Here is a 21,317-nt window from a genome sequence, read left to right as displayed (position 1 = left end):
GTTGACATTAGAAACTTTTGACTAAATAAAAGAATCAGCTTTATCTTCGTATGTGATGATCAACCACAACACGATCTTTGGTTGTCACAAACACAACAACGTTGTTACGAGCGGCCGGACCTGTCTCCTTTACCCCGAATTTAAAATATATTCATTTACCTTTTCCTAATTTATTCTCCCCTTTAATAGACAGTTAATCCTACACACCTGAGGTTTGATGTTTAATTAATAATAATACGCTGGTGTATAATGTTGTAAACTGCCACCCGGAACTGAAACAGTTAGTTAAATATGTGCCCACAGATCGTTAGTTCAGTTGTTTTATTGGAAAATTTAAACTTTTGGAAATGTTACCAGCTTGGTAATTGCATTTGTGACGCGAAAATGTTTGTAAAAAGCTACAATGACCAACTATAGCAAAGTTAACTCCTTCGTGGGGAAGCTAATGACAAACAACTTCCTGTCATAGCTTTCAAAATAAAATCACGGATATCCTAAAATTATTTTGTTACAGTGATAAAAACTACCTCACCCAATAACTCCACTCAATTTCTTCCGAACCAGAAACTCACAATCAAACATGTTCAACACGGGTCCCTTAAATGTGTGTATTTAGAAGATAAGATAAACTTCACTGGGAGTTTAATTACTACAGGGTACACTGTGTACTACAATAGATAATAGTTTTTAAAGAAATGTTTAATAAGCTAAAGTCATAATATTTTGCTCATTTTATTTTAGAAGCCAAGGCTCAATTCCCAACCACACCAAACAGTCAGACCCCCAGAGGCCCCCAAAGTCCCAGGTTTACTCCGTAATATTTGCATTTACATAATTTTGTTAATCTGCCTCCGTGTTGTGGCCCCACTCAGGATCAAAATCTAGCTTTATAGTGTCTATTATATAGTTGGTCCATGGAGTGTTGATATATTGTGAAACTATCTTTAATCAAATTGCCTAAATGTTTCTGTATCTAAGATTAGTATTAGGTCACAGTTGTGTTACTCTACTGTAGGTGAACTGTGATGCTGCAACCTTGACTACTGGTTGTTTTTTGTTGGTTTTTTTTGTATTTTGGTAAATAATGAAACTGCCATGTATAGTGGGGTCAATAGGGGCCTACCAACAAATCTTTGCCCCGGTGCCCGGTAGGCATGAACGGATTATAAGACAATGGTCCCCTGAGTACAGACAAGTTAAATGTCCCCCAGCACTCTGTCATGGTACTAAGACCCCCAGACTAAAAGCCATTGTCATTTCCTGTCTCTTGTATTGCGTGTCTCTGTGTAATTGTTGTGCATCTTTTTGTGGTCATGTTGAGTCTCTTTGTAGTTGTTTTGAGTATTTTGTGGTCATTTTGAGTCTCTTTGTTGTCATTCAGAGTCTGTCTGAGGGTGTTTTGTGTCTCATTGTAGTCGTTTTCCATCTTATTGAGTATCTCTTCATGGGTGCTTTTAGGGTTTTGTGGTTATTTCGAGCCTTTGAGGTTGTTTTTTGTGTCTCTTTGTGGTCATTTTGAGGTTATGTGTCTCTTCATGGGTGTTTTGAGTCTCTGAGTTTATTTTGAGTTTTTTGTAGTTGTGAGTATTTTGTTGTTAATCTTAGTCTCTTTTTTTGCTTTTGTCTGCAGTAAAATTGAGTCTCCTTGTAGTTTTAAGTATTTTGTGTTTTGAGTCCTCCAGGAGGTTTATCCCTCCATTTTATAGGTTGCAAATATTTTTGGTGTTTTTGCATCTGTACAAGTAAACCACAACAATACAAATTTAGCTAGCTGATTTTATTTTGAAAGTCGTGTCGCTCAACATCCGGCGTAGGCCTCGTGAAGCTTGTCCTCCTTCCAGTTTATCCCGTCTGTGATCCGTGTCTCTGGATCTATTGAGCAGCCTGGCCCGGGCCAACACGAAGCAGAGACGGGGGGTACGGTCTGCCTTCCGTGGCTGTCAGACACCTTGAAACGATCGTTGTCTTTAAGCAGAGCTCCGGGGCAGCATCAGCCGTTCGTCCGTTAAATGTCCGTTGCCGTGTCCGCTCGCCTTGTGTGAGACGTTCGAGGACAAACGGGCGCCAGGCTGGTGGCGGAGTGAGGAGTACCGCAGCCTTGCGTCAAAGCCAGCTAAAGCTAAACCGTGTTAGGACAAGTCAGCAAGAAAGACGGGTAACAGCCACGTTACCTCGGTAGCTAGCCAGCCAGCAGACAGGTTATTTTTGGCACGGTTGCTGGCGTACACATGCTCCGCTTCAGTCGTGTGAGCTAGCCCACCAACACCTGTGCCAAATCTGTCTGGTCTTGGCGGTTTTGTTAGAAATACAGCTAATCTGGACGCGGTGTCGGGGGTTTGTATTTCCACTAAACCGCGTCAAGGTAAAGCTCGGAAATAACGGTTTATTGCGCAACGTCCCGCTGAATTGAAGAGGGGGGCCCCCATAGCTAACATATGAGGCCCAGCTGAAAAGATGGACCTGAATTTTTACTCGGATTTAACGGACGGTACCGGGCAGCACGACGGTGATCCGGAGTTCCTGGATCCGCAGTCTTTCAACGGATTTGACTCTGACAACAAGGTGACTCTACCTTATGAATGGGACCAGTGTCTGTCAGGGACACAGTGCCACTCCTGTACATTTGATCTAACTAAAGGCTGCCACTGAACGCATCACAGTGTGCAGACATTACCTGCTGTAGGTTGCTCGGTTCGTGTGTAGTGGTTGGTTTTTGTTGGGTGGTCATCTCCCTGTTCATTCTGGTTTTGGGTAATAAGAGGGAGGAAACAGCAGAATAACCCTTTTCCTAACTTGAATGTTTCAGTTCCCAGGAGGCAGTGACAACTACCTGACAATTTCAGGGTCCAGCCATCCCTTCCTCTCCTCCTCAGAGGTAGGCCTCTACACCTTTCACAGCTGTTTGTTTACTGGTATTGGTGGAGCCCCCTCCTGTGAACATATGCTCGGCCTTACAATCAGTGTTGACTCCCAGTTTTGAAGCACATGGCTCGAGATATATTGTCTTTTTGTTACCACCATCAGACTTCTTCTAAATTCTTTGTGATGTGTAAATCATTTGAACAGAAACCAGTTGTGTTGTCGCTGTTACCAGCCGCAGATAAGAATTAAGACATTTGTTATCCACTTCAACATGCACTTACTGACATACTCACATTTTTTAGTGTGCCACTAAACCCATTGACCTCTTCAACCTCGCTGGATCTGCTGGTGGAGTATGAACTGTTTATCAATACTTTTCTTTTTTCCACACACCCGCTGAATAAAGTCAGACGTCTTTAATAAAGTTGTCGAGAATGTTTTTATTTTATGGGTCCTGTATTTTCTGGAAATGTTCCTCATAATTTCCCTCAAAAATTAGCCAGGATATTTCCAGGAAAGGCCCAGGCAGTTTGGTGTTAATTATAAGTTCTCTCTTGTCCCTTCTCTCGTCCTCTCCAGACCTTCCACACTCCCAGCCTCGGCGATGAGGAGTTCGAGATCCCTCCCATCTCTTTGGACCCGGACTCGGCCCTCACCGTGTCGGATGTGGTGTCCCATTTCGGAGAGCTGTCGGACACCGGTCCCTCCGACAGCGTGGTGGTGCCAGGGAACGCGGTGGTCGAAGGGGACGACCCCTCCTTCGCGTCCACTTTCGTCAACGCGCCCTCGCAGGGACTGGAGCACCTGAGTCTCGGGGACATGAACCAGTCGGGAGGGAGCTCTCTGCTGGGGTCGTCGCTGGGAATGGTGAGGAGCGCGCGACGTCTTTAAGTGTCTGGAATTATCTCACCGCCGGTTCACTCATGCTCTCTGCTCCTGTCCTCTTTCCTCTCCCAGGATCTCAGCCATCCCATCGGGTCTCAGTTCAGCAGCTCGTCTCCGGTGACCATCGACGTCCCGCTGGGCGACATGAGCCAGGGCTTGCTGGGGTCCAACCAGCTGACCGCTATCGATCAGTCCGAGCTCAGTGCTCAGCTGGGGCTCGGACTGGGAGGAGGCAACATATTACAACGCTCCCAGTCACCTGAACACCCTCTGTCGGCCACGGCGTCACCTACCAGCTCGCTCCAGGATGACAACATGGACGACGATTTTAGGGTGAGCCTTAAAGACCCTTTCCATTATCCTACACGAACACAGTTATCTGCCAACACCTGAACCTTCACATGAAAGATTAGAGCGTTTCTTGCTGCTCTTGGTGGTCTGAAGCGTGCAGACTTTGGTCAGGTATCACCAGTCAGAAAGCAACAATGTGACTCATTTGCTGCAAACAGTTGTTTAGCTGATTTGTTGCTGTTACCAGGAAGATGCTGCTATCAGCTCGTCTGATCAAACTGCACCCACACAGTGCTAATGAAGCAGATCGGTCGATGTTTGAAGTTTTCCAACGTTAAACTCATGACTGTGTAAGCACGAGTGTCTGCTCTGAGCTGATATTGGGTATTTCTACCATTTGAAGCAGTTTTCAGGTCATTTAAATCTGCAGTCACTGATTTTTGTGGCCAGTGTGTAGCAGCGGAAACAAGTTGAAAACACAATGTTGACATATCATCACTTCCCCTTCTTTTAGCTTTGTTTTCAGTCTCTACCGTTTCCCAGGGGAAATATCTTTAGCTGCTAAATACTCTGCTAAAGTTTACTAATCAGTCTTCCTTCTCTTCTTTATGCTTTATTTTTCTTTTATTTCTTATTCCACATGCACGGCGTCTTTTTTTTCCTGAGCACAAACTCAGTTATTAGTCCGACTTGTCATTTCGTCAATTTAAGAATCTTTAAAGCTTCCAGGAACCCAAAATACAAGAGAATTAGACATAAATACCAAGTAATCTATAGTAATAATCAGAGTGTTACTGTGGAACAGTTCAGGGTTAATAAACTGAACTGAACTGAACTTAAACCAAACTTGTAACACTGCTCATTTCTGGAGGTTTTTGCTGTGATACTGTTCAGTCTTTATTCTAATCCTCATCTTTCTCTTCCTCCAGAGCGTCCTGGTCGAATCTCCGGTCTCTCTGGCCGTCTCTCCCGGAGTCATCTCCCTTGACCCCTCTCTGTCCGACTCCCCGCTCTCCGCCCCGACCTCCAGCGTCTCTCCTGCTGTGGGACGGAAAGGAGGAGCAGGAGGAGGAGGGAAAAGGCAGAAGCAGAAGCAGAGGAAAGACCCCAACAAGCCTCAGAAACCTGTGTCAGCCTACGCGTTGTTCTTCAGGGACACACAGGCCGCTATCAAGGGACAAAACCCCAACGCTACGTTTGGAGAAGTTTCCAAGATCGTGGCCTCCATGTGGGACAGTCTGGGGGAGGAGCAGAAACAGGTAAGAGGGAGACGGAGGAACTCCTTCTAGGCTCATGGAAATCGAGGAATTAGTCTTTCCGACGTGGCTGCAGCAGACGTGAGCTCAGTCATGTGTCATGTGCTGAGATTTAAAGACAGTGCTAATGTCGTATGGAAATATTTCTCCAGGTTTACAAGAGGAAAAACGAAGCAGCAAAGAAGGATTACCTGAAAGCACTGGCAGAGTACAGAGCCAGCCAGATTTCTCAGGTGAGTGTTTTCTGATCCTATTCCTCCATTTGCAAAACCTGACAGCTGCAATAACAATGTATTTTCAAACGATGAGCTGCACTCCTGCTTAGAAATGGGAAGTCGTCTAGACTGAGGGGGTGGAGATTCTGACCATGTGATAACCTGAAGCAAAAATATCACAGTTTCACGGTTTAGTGTTTCTGTGATTAAAGCTCTAAAATGAGTTATTTTGAAACAATCTGTTTTATTTTAAAACAACACAGAATGTTTGGGACATTAGTAAATGTGTGTGTTGAGCTAAAATGATAGAATTTATTTTTAAAAAGTCATCAAATAAATCTGCAGCTCAACAAGCTCTGAAGATAAATAACTGAATTCTTCTCTGTTAAAAAAAGAAACTCCGGTTTATCGCAGGAACTGTATGATTCAAAACCACGGTATATACTCTGAAACTGGTACTCGGCCCATGCCTAGGCTGGGAGGAAACGAATGTTAGTATATGTCACGATGGCATTTTGATTTACTGTGTCTGTCAAGTAAAAGATTCCCCTTCAGCTTAAAACCAGTAACAACAGTCCTTCTGAATCTTTAACAGGGAGCAGTAACGTGTGTGATGTGTCTATTCACAAGGAAAATGTGTGTTTGTGCAGACACAAAAAAGTTCTCTGATCTCTCCTTTAATTTATCCACAGTATATCTACTATGACTTGACCTATTTATTCCAGTGATGTGTTCTAACATGTTCTTTTCCTGTGTCTTCGTTCGGTCCAGTCCTCCTCTTTTCAGGCCCCCATTGAAGTCATGGACACTTCCCCGTCGCCTCCATCTCCAGCCCCAGCTCCTGTAGTCACAACCACACCTGCCACCACCCCAGCCGCTCGCACCACCAGGTCCCACCATTACAACCCAGAGGAGAACACCATCACCAACATCTGTACCTCCAACATCATCCTGGACCTGCCCCAGGTCACCACGCGCTCCCGCACCGGCGCCACCAAACCCCAACCTCCGCCTCCGGCCGCCGCCCCAAACCCCCCGACCGTCACCAAGATCATCATCAAACAGACGCAGCTTCCCTCTGGCGGCGTATCGGTGACGGCGACGCCAGCCTCCTCGCCGCGGCAGCCGCCTCCGCTGCAGCAGATGCAGAGCACCCCTCCTCCACCTCGGCTTCAGCAGATGGTGCACGCCCAGGCTCCTCCGCCTCTGCAGGCCAAGCCCCGGGGCGGAGGCACGGCTGCCTGCCACAGGCTCCTCCTCCGCTGCAGATTAAAGTCGTCCCGTCGTCGCGCCAGTCAGATTCGAGCACGCCGATAATTGTGACGTCGGCCGGCGAAACGCCTTCGTCTGTGTCCTCCTCCTCCGCTCTGACGGTGGAGGTGGGACAGTCGGCTGCTGTGGTGACGGGAGGAGAGGAAGTGGCAGAGGCAGAAGAAGGGGTAAGCTCTGCGACCTTTTTAAACTCTCTACACCAGCGTCAGGCTGAAACCACTCGCTCCTTAAACGTAAACGTCTGTGTTTGTCTCCTCATCTTGTTTCGTCTCTCAGATGGAGGTGGAGGTGAATGTCGCCCCCGGCCCGAGCGTGACCACCACCTCCAGTCCAAACATTTGCGTTCGTGCCGGTTGCACCAACCCCGCTGTGGAGAGCAAAGACTGGGACAAGGAGTACTGTAGCAACGAGTGTGTCGCCACACACTGCAGGTATACCAACTGTGAACCCAACAGGAGGAAGGAAGAGTCTCTGTGTTCTTATTTTTGTTTGGTTTAATCAGTGAGCTGTGTCAACATTTTTGTGATGAGATTGATGCCACTCTCAGGTTAGCTTAGCTTAGCATTAAGACTGGAAACAGGAGGAAACAGCGACTCTGGCTGTTGTCAGAAACTGAGTGAAAATAAACAACTTCCTTCATCTCTTCTCCTCCGCAGGGACGTGTTCATGGCCTGGTGTGCGATCCGAGGGCAGAACTCCACCACGGTCACATAGGGACAGGACACGTCTGGTGGAGGAGTTGCTGCACAGAGAGAAAGGACAAAGATAAACACATGAAATGCAAATGAACAGAGGAGTGAATGAATGAATGGATGGGTGGATGGATGATAGCCAGATCGGGCTCAGGTATCGGCACATAATGGTCCCTTTTATCATGTCTTGTCAGATGGGCAGTCAGAGGGAAAGTATAAAAAGAAATGTTATAATATACTTTCCTGTGGCGCTGTCATCCTGTGCAACAGCAGAAGAAAAACAGTGATTTGAAAATACTGCAGTAGGAATGACTGCTCATAACAAGATTAACGGATGAATAATCACAGAAGAAAAAAAGAGACTCGGCTCCGCTGCTCCAGACTTTCCTATTGATCATCTGTTGTGAATTTAAAGTATGGACTTGATAAAAAGAAAAAAACAGAACATTTTATATGTACTTATGGTGTTTTTAATTATTTTGAAAAGGAAAAAAGTGCAGGAAGGAAATCAAGATGCAGATGTATTCAGTTAATTTTATTCATTTCAGAAATTCAACTTCATGTGTATGCTCTTCCCTTTACTGTTACACTGAGGATCGATCAATGTGAATGAAATACAACGATACAGTGATTTTTGTTTAAATGTTTGGAACAGTAAGGTGTGGGTGCCCTCTGCGTTGACTTTAGAGATTTAAACAACCAACAAGTGGGCAAAGCACAAACAGACTTAAAGCTAATTTGGAAAACGTTTGCAAGAAGCCATTTTGAGACGAGGTGGAAAACGAACCTGCCACCAGACAAATGCTGTTTGTCACCTTTAAAAGCCACTTTGGAGGGAAAAAACCCAACTAAAATTCAAAGGATTTTACTTTGAAAACAGGTGCTAAGATTCAGGAAAAAAAAGGTTCTCTGTTCTCTCCTGCTGAAATACCCAGCGACATACGAGCTTTTTAGATCTGTGGTGCATATTTTGTTTTATGAGGAACATTTGTGGTGGAAATTTACAGTTTAGAGGGAAAAAACAACAACAACATTGGAATGAAATAAACACACCAGCTTTGACAACACTACTTACTGTAAGGGGAAAGGGAATACAGTGTAAAAGCTTTAATTTTTAACACGACAGTTTCATTCAAGGAATCGCTTTCAGGTCTGTTAAATGGTCAAAGAAGGGATTAGTTTTTACATAAGAAACTGTCCCCGGTCAGATGAAATGATGCAGTGATGGGGTCTGGTTCATTGTAGATATCCTGGAAATGTTTTTAATGGTGAAATAAAAATATTTTATGTTTTAATATACATTTGATGATGCACATGTTGGCCTCACAAACAGCTGGAGTGGCATTTGTTAAAAATTTATATTAATTTTACGATGCACTTACTTCTAAAACATTCATAAAGCAAGTGAGAATAAGTTGAAATAATTGTCTCAAAGAATAAACACAGTATGACCTTCATTTAAAAAAAAAAAATCAGCTCCACCTTGATCAGCTAACATTAAAATTCACCATAAATGATAAAAATTCATATATTATAAGACTGAGTACTTTAGATACGTGTACATTTTGATTATAACACCCTAACTTAGTAAAAGTGAAAATGCAACACTTGAAATTTACATTTATGGACATTAAATTTAGCGTGATTGTAAATATATAGTTGAGAATTCATATTTATATAATTTTATAGGATGAAAAATTGTACAAAAATGATATTAAATGTTCATCTGTGTGGCTGTTGATAAAAACAGAAAAGTTATTCCATAAAAAGTCTCGTAAAAAGGCAGGAAATGTAGAGTTTCTCTCAGGTGGTGCCTCAGCTGCAGTTTGTATCGCGAGATTTTTCCTCTCCCTTGCTTTCATCGGTGGCATCGCGAGATAGACGTCAGTAGGAGTGTTTGATGACGATGGCGGGAAAACCCACCATGGCGGGAAAAAGCAGCGTGGTCAACACAAGACAGGAGGCGCTGTTGTCAAAAATTACACCAAAATGCGCCACAAACCATTAAATAAAAATTACAAAGTGGCAAAAAAGACGTAAAGGAATTTACTGTAACGCATTAACGCATTTATTTTTTATTCTTTATCGTTAAACGTTTTATTTGGAGTCAAACATTAAGGTTTAGTTGAGTCATAATGGGATTAAATGACGTTTGTTTATTATAAAAACTGATATGTAAGGAGTCGGAGGGGGAGGGAGAGGAAAAAGAGACACAGTGGGAGGAAGGAGGGGGGTCCGAGGTCTTAATTATACCTCATTGGCGTGTGCGCGATCGTGTGTAGCAAAGAAAAGGACGAGGTTATATTGCATTTTATTGTTTTTGGTGTATTTTAAGCGGACGGGTGGTTATTTTAGGCGGGTGCGTGGTTTGTTTTGTTTTCGACTCCTCAGTGGAAGAGGCCTCTGTGGTGAAATTATAAGGGAAGCAGCAGCAGCAGCAGCAGCATCTCGGAGTGGCGTCTCAGCAGGCGTGGAAAGAAAGTGCGTTGTTGTTAGTTGACACGGGCCATCATCATCATCATCACCACCATCATCATCATCATCCTCAACCTCCGGCCTGCTGAGAAGCGAAGCCGGGAGCTGGAGTTTGCAACAGAGCACTCACCATGGCGGTAAACCTGGACAAGGAAGCGTACTACCGCCGGATCAAGAGATTATACAGCAACTGGAAGGTAAAAACCTCGGGCGGTTTGTTGGACTTTATGCGTCTTCTCTGTTTAATTTCAACGCGGAGAAAGTAGCTCCGCTGGAAGATGCCAGCCGCAGAGTTAGCCGCGTTATTCAGCCGAGCGAGTTCACTCTGTTGTCGGCGTGAGCGCTGAGGTCTGCCCGCCCGCATCAGAGCGCCCACAACCGAGGGGGGAGCTGGGGGAGGAACGGGCCTCGGTCTGCACGGTTTGACCAGCTTTATTTGCACTGTAACTCATTTTCTAATTGGAAGAAATTTCATCTGTGTGTTGTAGCCAGACCAACAGGCTAGCTACCTCAAGCTAGCACACCAAACATCCCATTCACCACGTTAGCTAGCCTGCTAGCATGTAAGTTTACCATCGAGCTAACTTACGAGCCCAAGCAGCTGAAATTGTAGTGGACCAGCGCTGGCTAATTTGGTAATTAACTCGTGTTAAAGTGACCACAAAAACATAATTTACAACGTAGATGTGCTTGACATGCGGCTAACTACCAAGCTGTTAAACATTACTGTCAGTTTACACTTGTAACGGTCGCTACATGCTAATGTTAGCTAGCTAATTAGCATCAGAATAAAGTAACATGTGCAGGACGCCTGCAGGTTCTGGAAATCACTGAAAGTAAAGGCTTAAATGTGTCAAGTCACTTCACGTTTTCGTCTAGCTACTTTTTTGTACATTTTCAACTCGTTTTTAGAAGTTGTTCGGTGAGTTTGGTTTTGATATCGCAGCCGAATCACGCAGTTAAATGACTCTCATGCACGTTACGAGCGTTTAATGTGTGTTATTATTAGTATTTAAAGACTTTAAATCAGCTTTGTGAGACTTGCTGCCAGGTGCTGCAGCATCAGGTGCTGAAGTGTTACACATCAACTTTTCAGTGATGCTGTCTCCACTCAACAATCCTATTAATATCACAACAGCACTTGATAATTACTGTGAATGTAGCAGGAGCACCTCAGTCTGCTCTCCTGCTTTCTTCCCGTGTGCACAACATTTAACCACATCTGCTTTTTCTTATGTGATCTTCCAGAAAGGTGAGGATGAGTTCGGTAAAGTCGATGCCATCGTGGTGTCTGTCGGGGTGGATGAGGAGATTGTGTACGCCAAATCCACAGCCATACAGGTAAGGGCACATCCCAGCCAAAGCAAGCAGCGTGATTAAAATCACTGAGGATGCTGAGCACAGGCCTTAACAGCCAGGTGGTGCACGATATGATCTGGATACAGGCGATTTCCCACAGTCACTTCACGCTCCGTACACGACAGATTCACTGGGATCTCCTGTGAAGACGCTGTTGTCAAATTATACCTGAATTAAACCTACTGACGAGGCAGTGTGTGCTTGTGTTGTGGATTTTGCTTGAGTTTAATGCTGAATGTGTGTCTGCCTGTGCTTGCTGCTGACCCCCTGTGTTCAAACATCAACTTTGCTTGTGATGAATCATCATGAAATGACAAAAGATGATGCTTTTTAAAGGATTTAAATGCAGCCTGTATTAACCTGCACTGTAGAGACAGGCTGTGTTGTGTTATAATCTTGATTATTAGCATTTAGCTGCACTACCACTAAAACCAACTAATGGCTTCACCGTCTTTTCTGTTTCCTCAGACCTGGCTGTTTGGCTACGAGCTGACAGACACCATCATGGTGTTCTGCGACACCAAAATCATCTTCCTCGCCAGCAAGAAGAAGGTGGATTTCCTCAAACAGGTGGCGGTAACAAAAGGCAACGAGAACGCCAACGGCGTCCCGCCCATCACCCTGCTCACCAGAGAAAAGGTAAAGATAGACGCCGTCCTGTCGTATAATTATCCAATTATCCACACATGATTTACAGATGTTAGGGTGTGGTTTCTTTTACGATCGATGGGCTTGTCTGAAAGAGAAATCGCTTGTGTAGTCAGAGTTTGACTAACAAGATTTGAAACTTCCTCTTTTGTGGTTTATTCAGCAAGTTTTCAACTTCACTTGTTTTTTTTCCATCATAAATCAATTTACATGTTGCTAAACGCACAGGAACCACAGGTGATTCAGTCTGAAGCACAGAAATATTTCAGTGACTTTGTCTTTTTTTTTTCTTTCCTTTTTTAAATCTGCTAACTTTTTGCTGAAGGTATCTGCATCAAATTCCTCATAAACCGAGGCCTTTGAAAGTATTAGAGTCTTGAATCTCATTCACAAAAGTCTTATTTTCTCCTGCCTGCTTCAGTCATTAAACGTCTTTGTATTTGATCGCAGGCTGTTTCTGGGAGACGTTACACCTCTATAAGAATAAGGATTGTTGTGTCAGTGGATTGTGTGTGTACAGTGCTGGTCCAGTCTCAGCTTACAGTACAGTAGCTAATACGCTCATTGTCTCATAATGGGCAAAGACCTCATGAAAAAACAGTTTTTAATTGGGGAAATCTTGCCATCCATTTTCTGCCACCTGTCTGAGTCCAGGTAATTGATTATTTCATTAGGAGTTGTGGATATATATCACTGGGAAGTAGTGGTAAAATGTGCTATTAAAAAGGTCTTTAAAAGCCTAAAATTAAATTTCAGAGCTTTGTAGAAACCTTGTAAAAGACGCCTTGTACTCAGCATGTGGATAAAAGCATTTTTCTTTCCAAGATCTCAAATATCTGCAGCCCAACAATAAACTGTAAATATAACGCAATAAACTGTCCAATTATTTTGTGTTTTGTACTTCACGTTGCCAGATTCTTGGAAAAATGAACTCATAATGCACTGGTGTTTTTCAGAATGAAAGCAACAAGGCCAACTTTGACAAGATGATAGAGGCGATCAGAGGCAGCAAAGAAGGCAAGACGGTGGGGGTGTTCAGCAAGGACAAGTTCCCCGGAGAGTACATGAAGAGCTGGAACGACACGATCACTGCCGAGGGACTGGAGAAGGTAACGTGTGATCCAAAACGTCAGCTACACTTTGTGTGCGTGTTTTAGTTGTTAACAACCGTTCTCCCTCTTTGAACCGCGTCCCGTCTGCAGGTGGACATCAGCGCTGTGGTCGCATACACGATGGCGGTGAAGGAAGACGGGGAGCTCGGCCTGATGAAGAAGGCGGCGGCCATCACCAGCGAGGTTTACTCCAAGTTCTTCAAGGAGCGCGTCATGGAGATCGTCGACGCAGATGAGGCGAGAGCTCGAACTTTCTCCAGCGGAGCAGTTCTCACACTCGAAATGTCTGTGTCAGGTAAAATAACCATTTCCCGCCTCCTCCCCAACAGAAAGTGCGTCACAGTAAGCTGGCGGAGTCGGTAGAGAAGGCCATCGAGGAGAAGAAGTACCTGGGCGGCGCAGATCCCTCCACGGTGGAGATGTGTTACCCTCCCATCATCCAGAGCGGAGGAAACTACAGCCTCAAGTTCAGCGTTGTCAGGTAGCTTTACTCAGACTTTTGTTTTGTGGTTCTTCCTCCTAAGAGCTGAAGCTCTGACCTCTGACCCCACTAGTTGACGAGAGAAAAGCTAACCCGTCTTTTAACCCGGCACTGTCTCCCCTCCCTCTTTGTCTCTCCACCAGCGATAAGAACCACATGCACTTCGGCGCCATCACGTGCGCCATGGGGATCCGCTACAAGTCGTACTGCTCCAACCTGGTGCGAACCCTCATGGTGGACCCCCCTCAGGAGATGCAGGACAACTACAACTTCCTGCTGCAGGTGGAGGAGGAGCTGCTCAAAGAGCTCAAACACGGTGGGTTCGGGGGCATGCTGGGAACGTGGGAGCTTCGGGTACTTGTTTAAGCCACTGATGCTTGTTTTATTAAAACAGCAGTAAAGAAAAGCACCAGGTTCTCACATTTTAAAAACTGAAACAAGCAAATGTTTCTGTTTCGTGGTTGAAAATGAGTAAAATGATGAATAAATTATCAGCTTTGTTTCTGGTTAATGTTCTGTTGATGACTAAAATAAGAATAAGTTAATTGTTTCAGCTCTAGAATAAACAGTGTGTGGTCACAGTATGCAGCAGGTTCTCTGCAGTGAGCATGTTGAACATGTTTGTGTCTCTGTTAATAACATTTCTGTCTCCACAGGTGTAAAAATCTGCGACGCCTACAACTCTGTCCTGGAGTACGTGAAGAAGGAGAAGCCAGACCTCGTATCGAAGCTGACCAAAAACCTCGGGTAGGTGACGCACAAACGCTGTCTTCCTTTCCCACGTACTCTCACGCTTTTTCACTCATATCGTCTTTTTTTTTCTTGTTGGTCTTTGTAGCTTTGCGATGGGAATTGAGTTCAGGGAAGGCTCGTTGGTTTTGAACGCTAAAAACCAGTACAAACTGAAAAAAGGTGAGAGTTTGTTTCTTCATTTCCTGAAGATACTGGTCATTTTATTCTGCTTTTCTACGATCCTCTGTCGTAACTCAAACCTAAATTGATAACCAGAGTGTGTGTCTCCTTCAGGCATGGTGCTCAGTATCAGTTTGGGTTTTGCTGACCTCTTGAATAAAGATGGAAAGAAGGATGAGCAGAAAAAGTATGCCTTGTTTATTGGCGACACAATACAGATCAATGAGGTAAGATAAACCTTCCAGTTTAAAAGGAAATTGTTAATATGAGCATTTCTTCTGTAACATTTTAGCGTTTTCACCTCCGCTTAACAACCTGCAATGTTTGTGTAACAGGAAGAGGCTGCGACGATACTCACACCAGTCAAGAAGAAGATAAAAAATGTGGGAATCTTCTTGAAGGTACGTGTCTTAACCTCAACATTTCAGCTTCTCGTAATTAATCGCTCAAAACAAACCAAGTTTGAAGCTGAGCAGAAAGCTGTTTGACATATTCCTAAATGTTTTTAAATTATACCTGTTGATCCGTGTTCTGTTGGTTTTCTTTTTTTCATGTTTTTTCTGCATCTATAGTGACGTTTTCAGTTTATTTTCAAGTTAAATGAGTGTTGATGTGGACAACACAGAACAGGGATCTTTCACTTCTGTCTTTAATGGGTCTGTTATAGGTACATATGTATACATGCACAATTTTTAATGATTTTCACTATGAAATGTGTTGTTTATGTTGTCTTTACATTAATAACAGTATACACAGCATATAACTCAGTCATGGTTTCCAGAATCAGAAAACTTTGATTCGTTGTTTCAGTTTCTACTGGAAGTGAAGCGTCTGTTCTTCAGAGTGTAGAATTGTTTCCAGACATTTTTCTTGTTTTTAAGTGTAAAACATGTTTACAGCTCCTTTACATTGATGCTTTCTGCCTGTACGTGACCATGACAACCTCTTGTTGCTTTAAAACTTCTGCCATCGCTCATTTTAAGCCTCAGTACAGCCAGTGTAGTATTTTGGTTTATTTTGTCTGCAAGTCAACTTAGTTTTCACAACAGCAAACGGTGACCACAGAGAGCAGTAAGGGACTAATCCATATCTCTGTGTTTCTCAGAACGACGACGAAGAGGACGAGGAGGAAGATGGCGACGACGCCGAGGAGCTGCTGGGGAAGGGAGCTCGGAGCGCGGCGCTGCTCGCAGACAGAACCAGAGTGAGTGTTTTCTTAGATACATGAGTGGTGATCAGTCTTTATTTGCCACTTTGACAGAGTGTTAGTAACTAAGAGTGTGAATGTCTTTGTACTCTACCAGCTACTTGGGAAGGTAAGTATCCATTTCTTCTAAAATCTCATCGGCTGAACTGGTTTAGTTGTAAAAATCCACTTGCTGATGGGGAAAAAAAATTTCATTTTCATTTCAGTGAGTTGTTTTTTTTTTTTTCTTCGTCTTTTTTGATTTTTCTGACCATCCAAAGCTGTAACACATGTCCGTACTCTGCATGTGTGTTGTGGTTTTTTTTTTCATTCTTTCTACAAAATCTCGGACTCTTGTGCGTCTCCACACGATCATTTAGTTGTGTCTGTTTTAAACTCAGAACGAGATGACGGCGGAGGAGAAGAGGCGGGCTCACCAGAAGGAGTTGGCCAACCATTTGAACGAAGAAGCTAAGCGACGTCTGACGGAGCAGAAAGGAGAGCAGCAGATTCAGAAGTGAGTGGTGGAGGCCTGAAGGGGGCGCTAGAAGACCGAATTCACCTGAACCTCACACAGATTACACCTGAACTACTGGTTTTTATTTTGGGGAAGTAGAAGTAGATTTTTATCACAAAGCAGAATGAGAATAAAAAAGATGATTAGAAAGTATTTAAAACACCAGGAATTAATGGAAGTAGTTGTTAATCTCGACCTGTTTCAGTCAGCTTTATCAATATTTCTATAAACATTATTTAGAAAGTTCTCCAATATTTTGTAAATGTCCCTTTCTCTCCTGATACTGACAGATTTTGATGCCTGAGCTCAGGATATCTGTTGTCTATAATAATCATTCTTCAGCAAGTAAACATGAGGTTCTAACTTAGATTTTTTTAATGACATTGATCTAGACGGCATCAGCCACAGTTAAAGTTTCACCACATCGTGACCTGACGGATGACGTCTCATGGAAAAATTGCTCTCACACTCACTTTTTTGTCACATTTCATTTGTCATTTCTTTTTTCACATTGTCGCTTTTTGCATCTAAAGAGCCACTTCTGCTTTTTATTTATTTTGGTCGGTGTGAAAAGCAGTTTTTCAGTGAAATGGGACTGTTGATTTGAGCTACACACACCTGACACTACCTTTTGAAAAGCCTTGATTTAATGACGGCACTGAGCTGCTTTGATGAGCAGTGATCTGTGTGTCAACAGGGCGTCGTTTATTTAACCAGTTCACCGGTGTATGGATTCATCTTTTCATTTCTTCCTTTCAAAACAAAAGCCACCGACATTTTTATTCCAGTTACAGGGTTTGTTGATTGATGTTTAACATCACAGCTTGTTTTTAACCACAAATGTTAACACACAATAATGTCTGATAAGTAATCTGCTTAAAAAGATCATTATCAAAATCGATGCCAATCAGTGCATCGCTAGCTGAAAGAGAGCAGGAGGCAACAGCTCTGTTAATCCACAGAGCTGTAATTAAATTTGTGGTCATTAATTGAGTCCGCTCTCTTTTTCCTCTCAGGGCCAGAAAATCTAACGTGTCCTATAAGAACGTCTCTCAGATGCCCAGGGAAAAAGACATCAGAGACATGAAGATCTTCATCGACAAGAAGTACGAGACCGTCATCATGCCCGTGTTTGGTATCGCCACGCCGTTCCACATCGCCACCATCAAGGTACACTGAGGTCATCTCCAGCTGTCACACCTGTGTTTGTTTTTTTATTGATGACATTTATTTTTTTATAGTGACTAATCTTTGCTTTTGTTTCTGCATCTTTTTTTTCCTCCTGTGCAGAACATCAGTATGTCTGTAGAAGGAGACTACACCTACCTGAGGATCAACTTCTACGTTCCTGGCAGCTCTCTGGGACGACAGGAGGGAAATATCTTCCCCAACCCCGACGCCACATTTGTCAAAGAAATGTGAGTTTCATTCAAGATGTTCTAACTGACCTGAAGAGTCTCTGAAGCTTATAATCTAATTATACCATCAACAACTCCCTTCCCTTTCTCCTTCAGCACGTACCGAGCGTCCAACCTGAAGGCTCCCGGCGACACGTCGGTTCCCTCCACCAACCTGCAGAACGCTTTCCGCATCATCAAGGAGGTCCAGAAACGCTACAAGACGCGAGAGGCCGAAGAGAAGGAGAAGGAGGGCATCGTCAAGCAAGACTCGCTGGTCATCAACCTCAACCGCAGCAACCCCAAGCTCAAAGACCTCTACATCAGACCCAACATCGCACAGAAGAGGATGCAGGGCTCGCTGGAAGCACATACTAATGGTGAGGACACAGAAGTGATTGTTTGTTATTGAGCTACACTCGAGCGGTAAAATTAAGAGCGTGAAGAAAACGTCTCTGTTTCCCCCGCACAGGTTTCCGTTTCACGTCAGTCCGCGGTGACAAAGTGGACATCCTTTACAACAACATCAAACACGCCATCTTCCAGCCGTGTGACGGGGAGATGATCATTGTACTGCACTTCCACCTCAAGGTGTGTTTACGGGACCATCCATCTTAACACAGCACGATTTCAAACTCGAGTTATCGAGCTTTTCATATTTAAAGGAAGAAAGATAATATGAACAAAAGATAAATAAACAGCCAGCAGCCAGTTAGCGTAGCTTAGTATTAACACCAAGAATGAGGACTACTTTATGTTGTACAGATTAAACAAATTGAATATATAATGTGTTAAGTTTTAGATTTGCTGATAGGTGGATTGCGTTGCCTTTGAACAGGTCCAGGCTAGCTGTTTCCAGTCTTTTATGTTAAGCTAAGCTAAGAAAGAAATCAAAAAATAAAATAAAAGAACAATTCCCACCCAGAAATTATTGCAGGGTCTCTACATGTCATGAAAAATCTGAAAAAGCATTAAATTTATTGAGTTTTCTGAAAAAATGGCCTAAAAATCCATCATGTTTTCTTACTTTGACCAGTCTGATTGTGAAGCTGGTTTAGATTGTTAGTATCTGGTATTAAAAAGGTCTAGAAAACTCTGCAGAAACACTTTAAACACACGTTAAGAAAACTTAATTAATCCTCCACAGTGGTTTCCACTCTAACTTCAGGCTTGTTGATGTTACATTTCCCCTCAGAACGCCATCATGTTTGGTAAGAGACGCCACACAGACGTGCAGTTCTACACAGAGGTTGGAGAGATCACCACAGACTTGGGCAAACACCAGCACATGCACGACCGAGACGACCTGTACGCCGAGCAGATGGAGCGGGAGATGAGGCACAAGCTCAAGTCGGCCTTCAAGAACTTCATCGAGAAGGTGGAGACTCTGACCAGAGAGGAGCTGGAGTTCGAGGTTCCCTTCAGAGACCTGGGGTGAGTCGAGACCTGATGTAAAATTAGAGGAGTGGATTGAAGCAGCTCCTGAAGCAGGTGGACTGATTGTTTTTGCTGCTGTTTCCAGGTTCCAGGGCGCCCCCTACAGGAGTACCTGCCTGCTACAACCCACGTCCAGCTCCCTCGTCAATGTGACTGAATGGGTGAGTGAGAACCGTGTCTCTTCTTATTTTAAAAGACAAAACGTGTTTCTAATGATTTCTCCGTTAAATATCTTTCTGTCCACGTCTAGCCGCCGTTCGTTGTGACCCTGGACGAGGTGGAGCTGGTCCACTTTGAGCGCGTGCAGTTCCACCTGAAGAACTTCGACGTGGTCATCGTCTACAAGGACTACAACAAGAAGGTCACCATGATCAACGCCGTGCCCGTCAACTCCCTCGACCCCATCAAGGAGTGGCTCAAGTACGGCTCGGTTTTGTTCTACTCCAGGCTGTTTTCAGGGTCAAACGTCTGTGGGTTTTTGTGCATTAATGCGTTTCCTGTCTCTTTCTCAGCTCGTGTGACATCAAGTACACAGAGGGAGTCCAGTCCCTGAACTGGACCAAGATCATGAAGACCATTGTCGATGATCCTGAGGGCTTCTTCGAGCAGGGAGGCTGGTCTTTCTTAGACCCAGAGAGCGAGGTACGTTCAGTCTTTCTCTCGATGTTCTCGTTTCTTTATCGTGTAATAACCAATACATTTGCAGCGGTAACTTTGCACAGTTTCATCGTGTTGTCGTTACTGTCTCAGGGAAGTGGCGCGGAGGAAGATTCAGAGTCCGAAATGGAGGATGAAACGTTCAACCCGTCTGCAGACGAAGAAGAGGAGGAGGAGGAAGACAGTGATGAGGATTACAGCTCAGAGACAGAGGACTCTGGTACGATTTATTCAGTTTTCTCCTGGATTATGTGACGTCTGTGTAGAGCTGCAATGATTAGAAAAACTTTTTTCACACACTGACACACGTGCTCAGAGTTCTTACTGTCTGTTGTGTGCTGTGTTTTGCAGACTACAGTGCGTCGCTGGGCAGCGAGGAGGAGAGCGGTAAAGACTGGGACGAGCTGGAGGAAGAAGCCAGGAAAGGTTCGTACCCGCAGCTTCTTTCCTCTTTCTTCAGTCAGAATCAGGCCTGAACACGCCTCTGTTCCTCTTACAGCAACACAATGGGACGTCCTTAACTTTTTTATTACATTTTTTTTAATTGTCAACATTTGTAAAAATGTCACTTCTGCTTTTGTAGCTGACAGAGAGAGTCACTACGAGGACGAGGACACCTCCAACAGCAGGAAGAGGAAGGTCCGGTCAGCAGCCCCGCCCAGCAAGAAGAAGCGACGGTCCTAAATGTCTCTCTCTCTCACACACACACACACACACACACACACACACACACACACACACACACACACATACACATACTGCCAAACCTAGCTGACCCTTAACCCTCCTTTCTGCCCCAACTGGCTCTTTTTTTTTTGTTTGTTTGTTTTTCTCTCCCCCCCTACTCATACACTTCACACACACACACACACACACACACACACACTCTCTCGCTCAGACACGTGATGTGTATATAGATGTAGAAGCCCCTTATTTTTGTGTTGGTCAGTGAAGTGTCATGTTGAGATTGGAGACAGAACCAGCAGGACAGTCACACTCACACATTCATTAGCTCGTTTCTCCCCCCTCTTCATTCCTTCCTCGTTCTTTGCTTTTGTTTCTCCCATCTCCATCCATCCATCAGGGTTTCATGTTTGTGTGTGTGTGGGTGTGTGTGCGCGTGCGAACGCGTGTGTGTATGTATGTGTGTGTGTGTGTGTGTGCATGTGTGTTTAAATGGGTTTTTATTGCAAGCATTGTTTATTTTCTGTTTCAAAAGCTGAGTTTCTTAACTAACGGATAATAAAAAAAAGACTTGACATATCCTCTGCCAAGTGTTTTATATAAAAACGGAGAAGCTTATGGTTCCCTCTCCTCCTCTCCACCTCCGTGTCTTCACTTCACCCCTCCCCCTCCATGTTTTCTTCAGTGTTTGTTAAAATGTAGTAATAAGATGAAAGATTTGTCTTTTTTGAAGGGGGGAGGGGGCAGACACACATTTTCTGATTATTTCTTCTGTTTTTTTAAAAATGGGTTTGTAAACTTATGCAGACAGGCACACACACACACACACACACACACTCACACTGTCTCCTTCGCACTTGTCCCCCTCTTTATCCCCCCCCCCCCCCTTTTTTTTTTTGTTCATTCTGAGTAGATATGTTGTACTGTTAATTCTGAAAATCCAGTTTTTGTTTTTGTAATAAAATTAAAAGGAACTGTA

General features: G+C 44.0%; 2 protein-coding genes across 2 annotated transcripts; both read left to right on the top strand.

Moving 5' to 3' along the window:
* The first annotated feature begins 6 nt into the window (after positions 1 to 6).
* Positions 7 to 8,772, top strand: tox4b (TOX high mobility group box family member 4 b). Its single transcript, XM_018687742.2, is given in 11 exon segments — positions 7 to 2,562; positions 2,807 to 2,875; positions 3,165 to 3,215; positions 3,442 to 3,729; positions 3,820 to 4,080; positions 4,968 to 5,297; positions 5,447 to 5,527; positions 6,281 to 6,740; positions 6,743 to 6,948; positions 7,058 to 7,212; positions 7,438 to 8,772. Coding segments are annotated over 11 exon segments (2,067 nt in total). The 5' UTR covers positions 7 to 2,454; the 3' UTR covers positions 7,496 to 8,772.
* An 899-nt stretch (positions 8,773 to 9,671) lies between these two features.
* On the top strand, positions 9,672 to 21,317 carry supt16h (SPT16 homolog, facilitates chromatin remodeling subunit). Its single transcript, XM_018687755.2, has 24 exons — positions 9,672 to 10,145; positions 11,197 to 11,289; positions 11,776 to 11,946; positions 12,912 to 13,064; positions 13,158 to 13,304; positions 13,397 to 13,548; positions 13,692 to 13,864; positions 14,205 to 14,295; positions 14,387 to 14,460; positions 14,575 to 14,687; positions 14,796 to 14,861; positions 15,566 to 15,664; positions 16,048 to 16,163; positions 17,180 to 17,333; positions 17,454 to 17,581; positions 17,678 to 17,940; positions 18,033 to 18,151; positions 18,756 to 18,994; positions 19,083 to 19,158; positions 19,248 to 19,417; positions 19,510 to 19,639; positions 19,748 to 19,874; positions 20,006 to 20,080; positions 20,238 to 21,317. The coding sequence occupies exons 1-24, from the start codon at positions 10,080 to 10,082 to the stop codon at positions 20,336 to 20,338; spliced, it is 3,096 nt and encodes a 1,031-aa protein (XP_018543271.1). The 5' UTR covers positions 9,672 to 10,079; the 3' UTR covers positions 20,339 to 21,317.

This window comes from Lates calcarifer, linkage group LG14, assembly GCF_001640805.2.
Source record: "Lates calcarifer isolate ASB-BC8 linkage group LG14, TLL_Latcal_v3, whole genome shotgun sequence".
Lineage (NCBI taxonomy): Eukaryota > Metazoa > Chordata > Actinopteri > Centropomidae > Lates > Lates calcarifer.
This window is presented reverse-complemented; position numbering and strand designations above follow the sequence as displayed.

Excerpts from the sequence above, each read along its gene's own strand:
- supt16h (XM_018687755.2), top strand. The coding sequence starts at position 10,080 with ATGGCGGTAAACCTGGACAAGGAAGCGTACTACCGCCGGATCAAGAGA. Across the intron at positions 11,947-12,911 it reads CCCTGCTCACCAGAGAAAAG|AATGAAAGCAACAAGGCCAA; the intron begins GTAAAGATAGAC and ends GGTGTTTTTCAG. Across the intron at positions 17,941-18,032 it reads GCTGGAAGCACATACTAATG|GTTTCCGTTTCACGTCAGTC; the intron begins GTGAGGACACAG and ends TCCCCCGCACAG.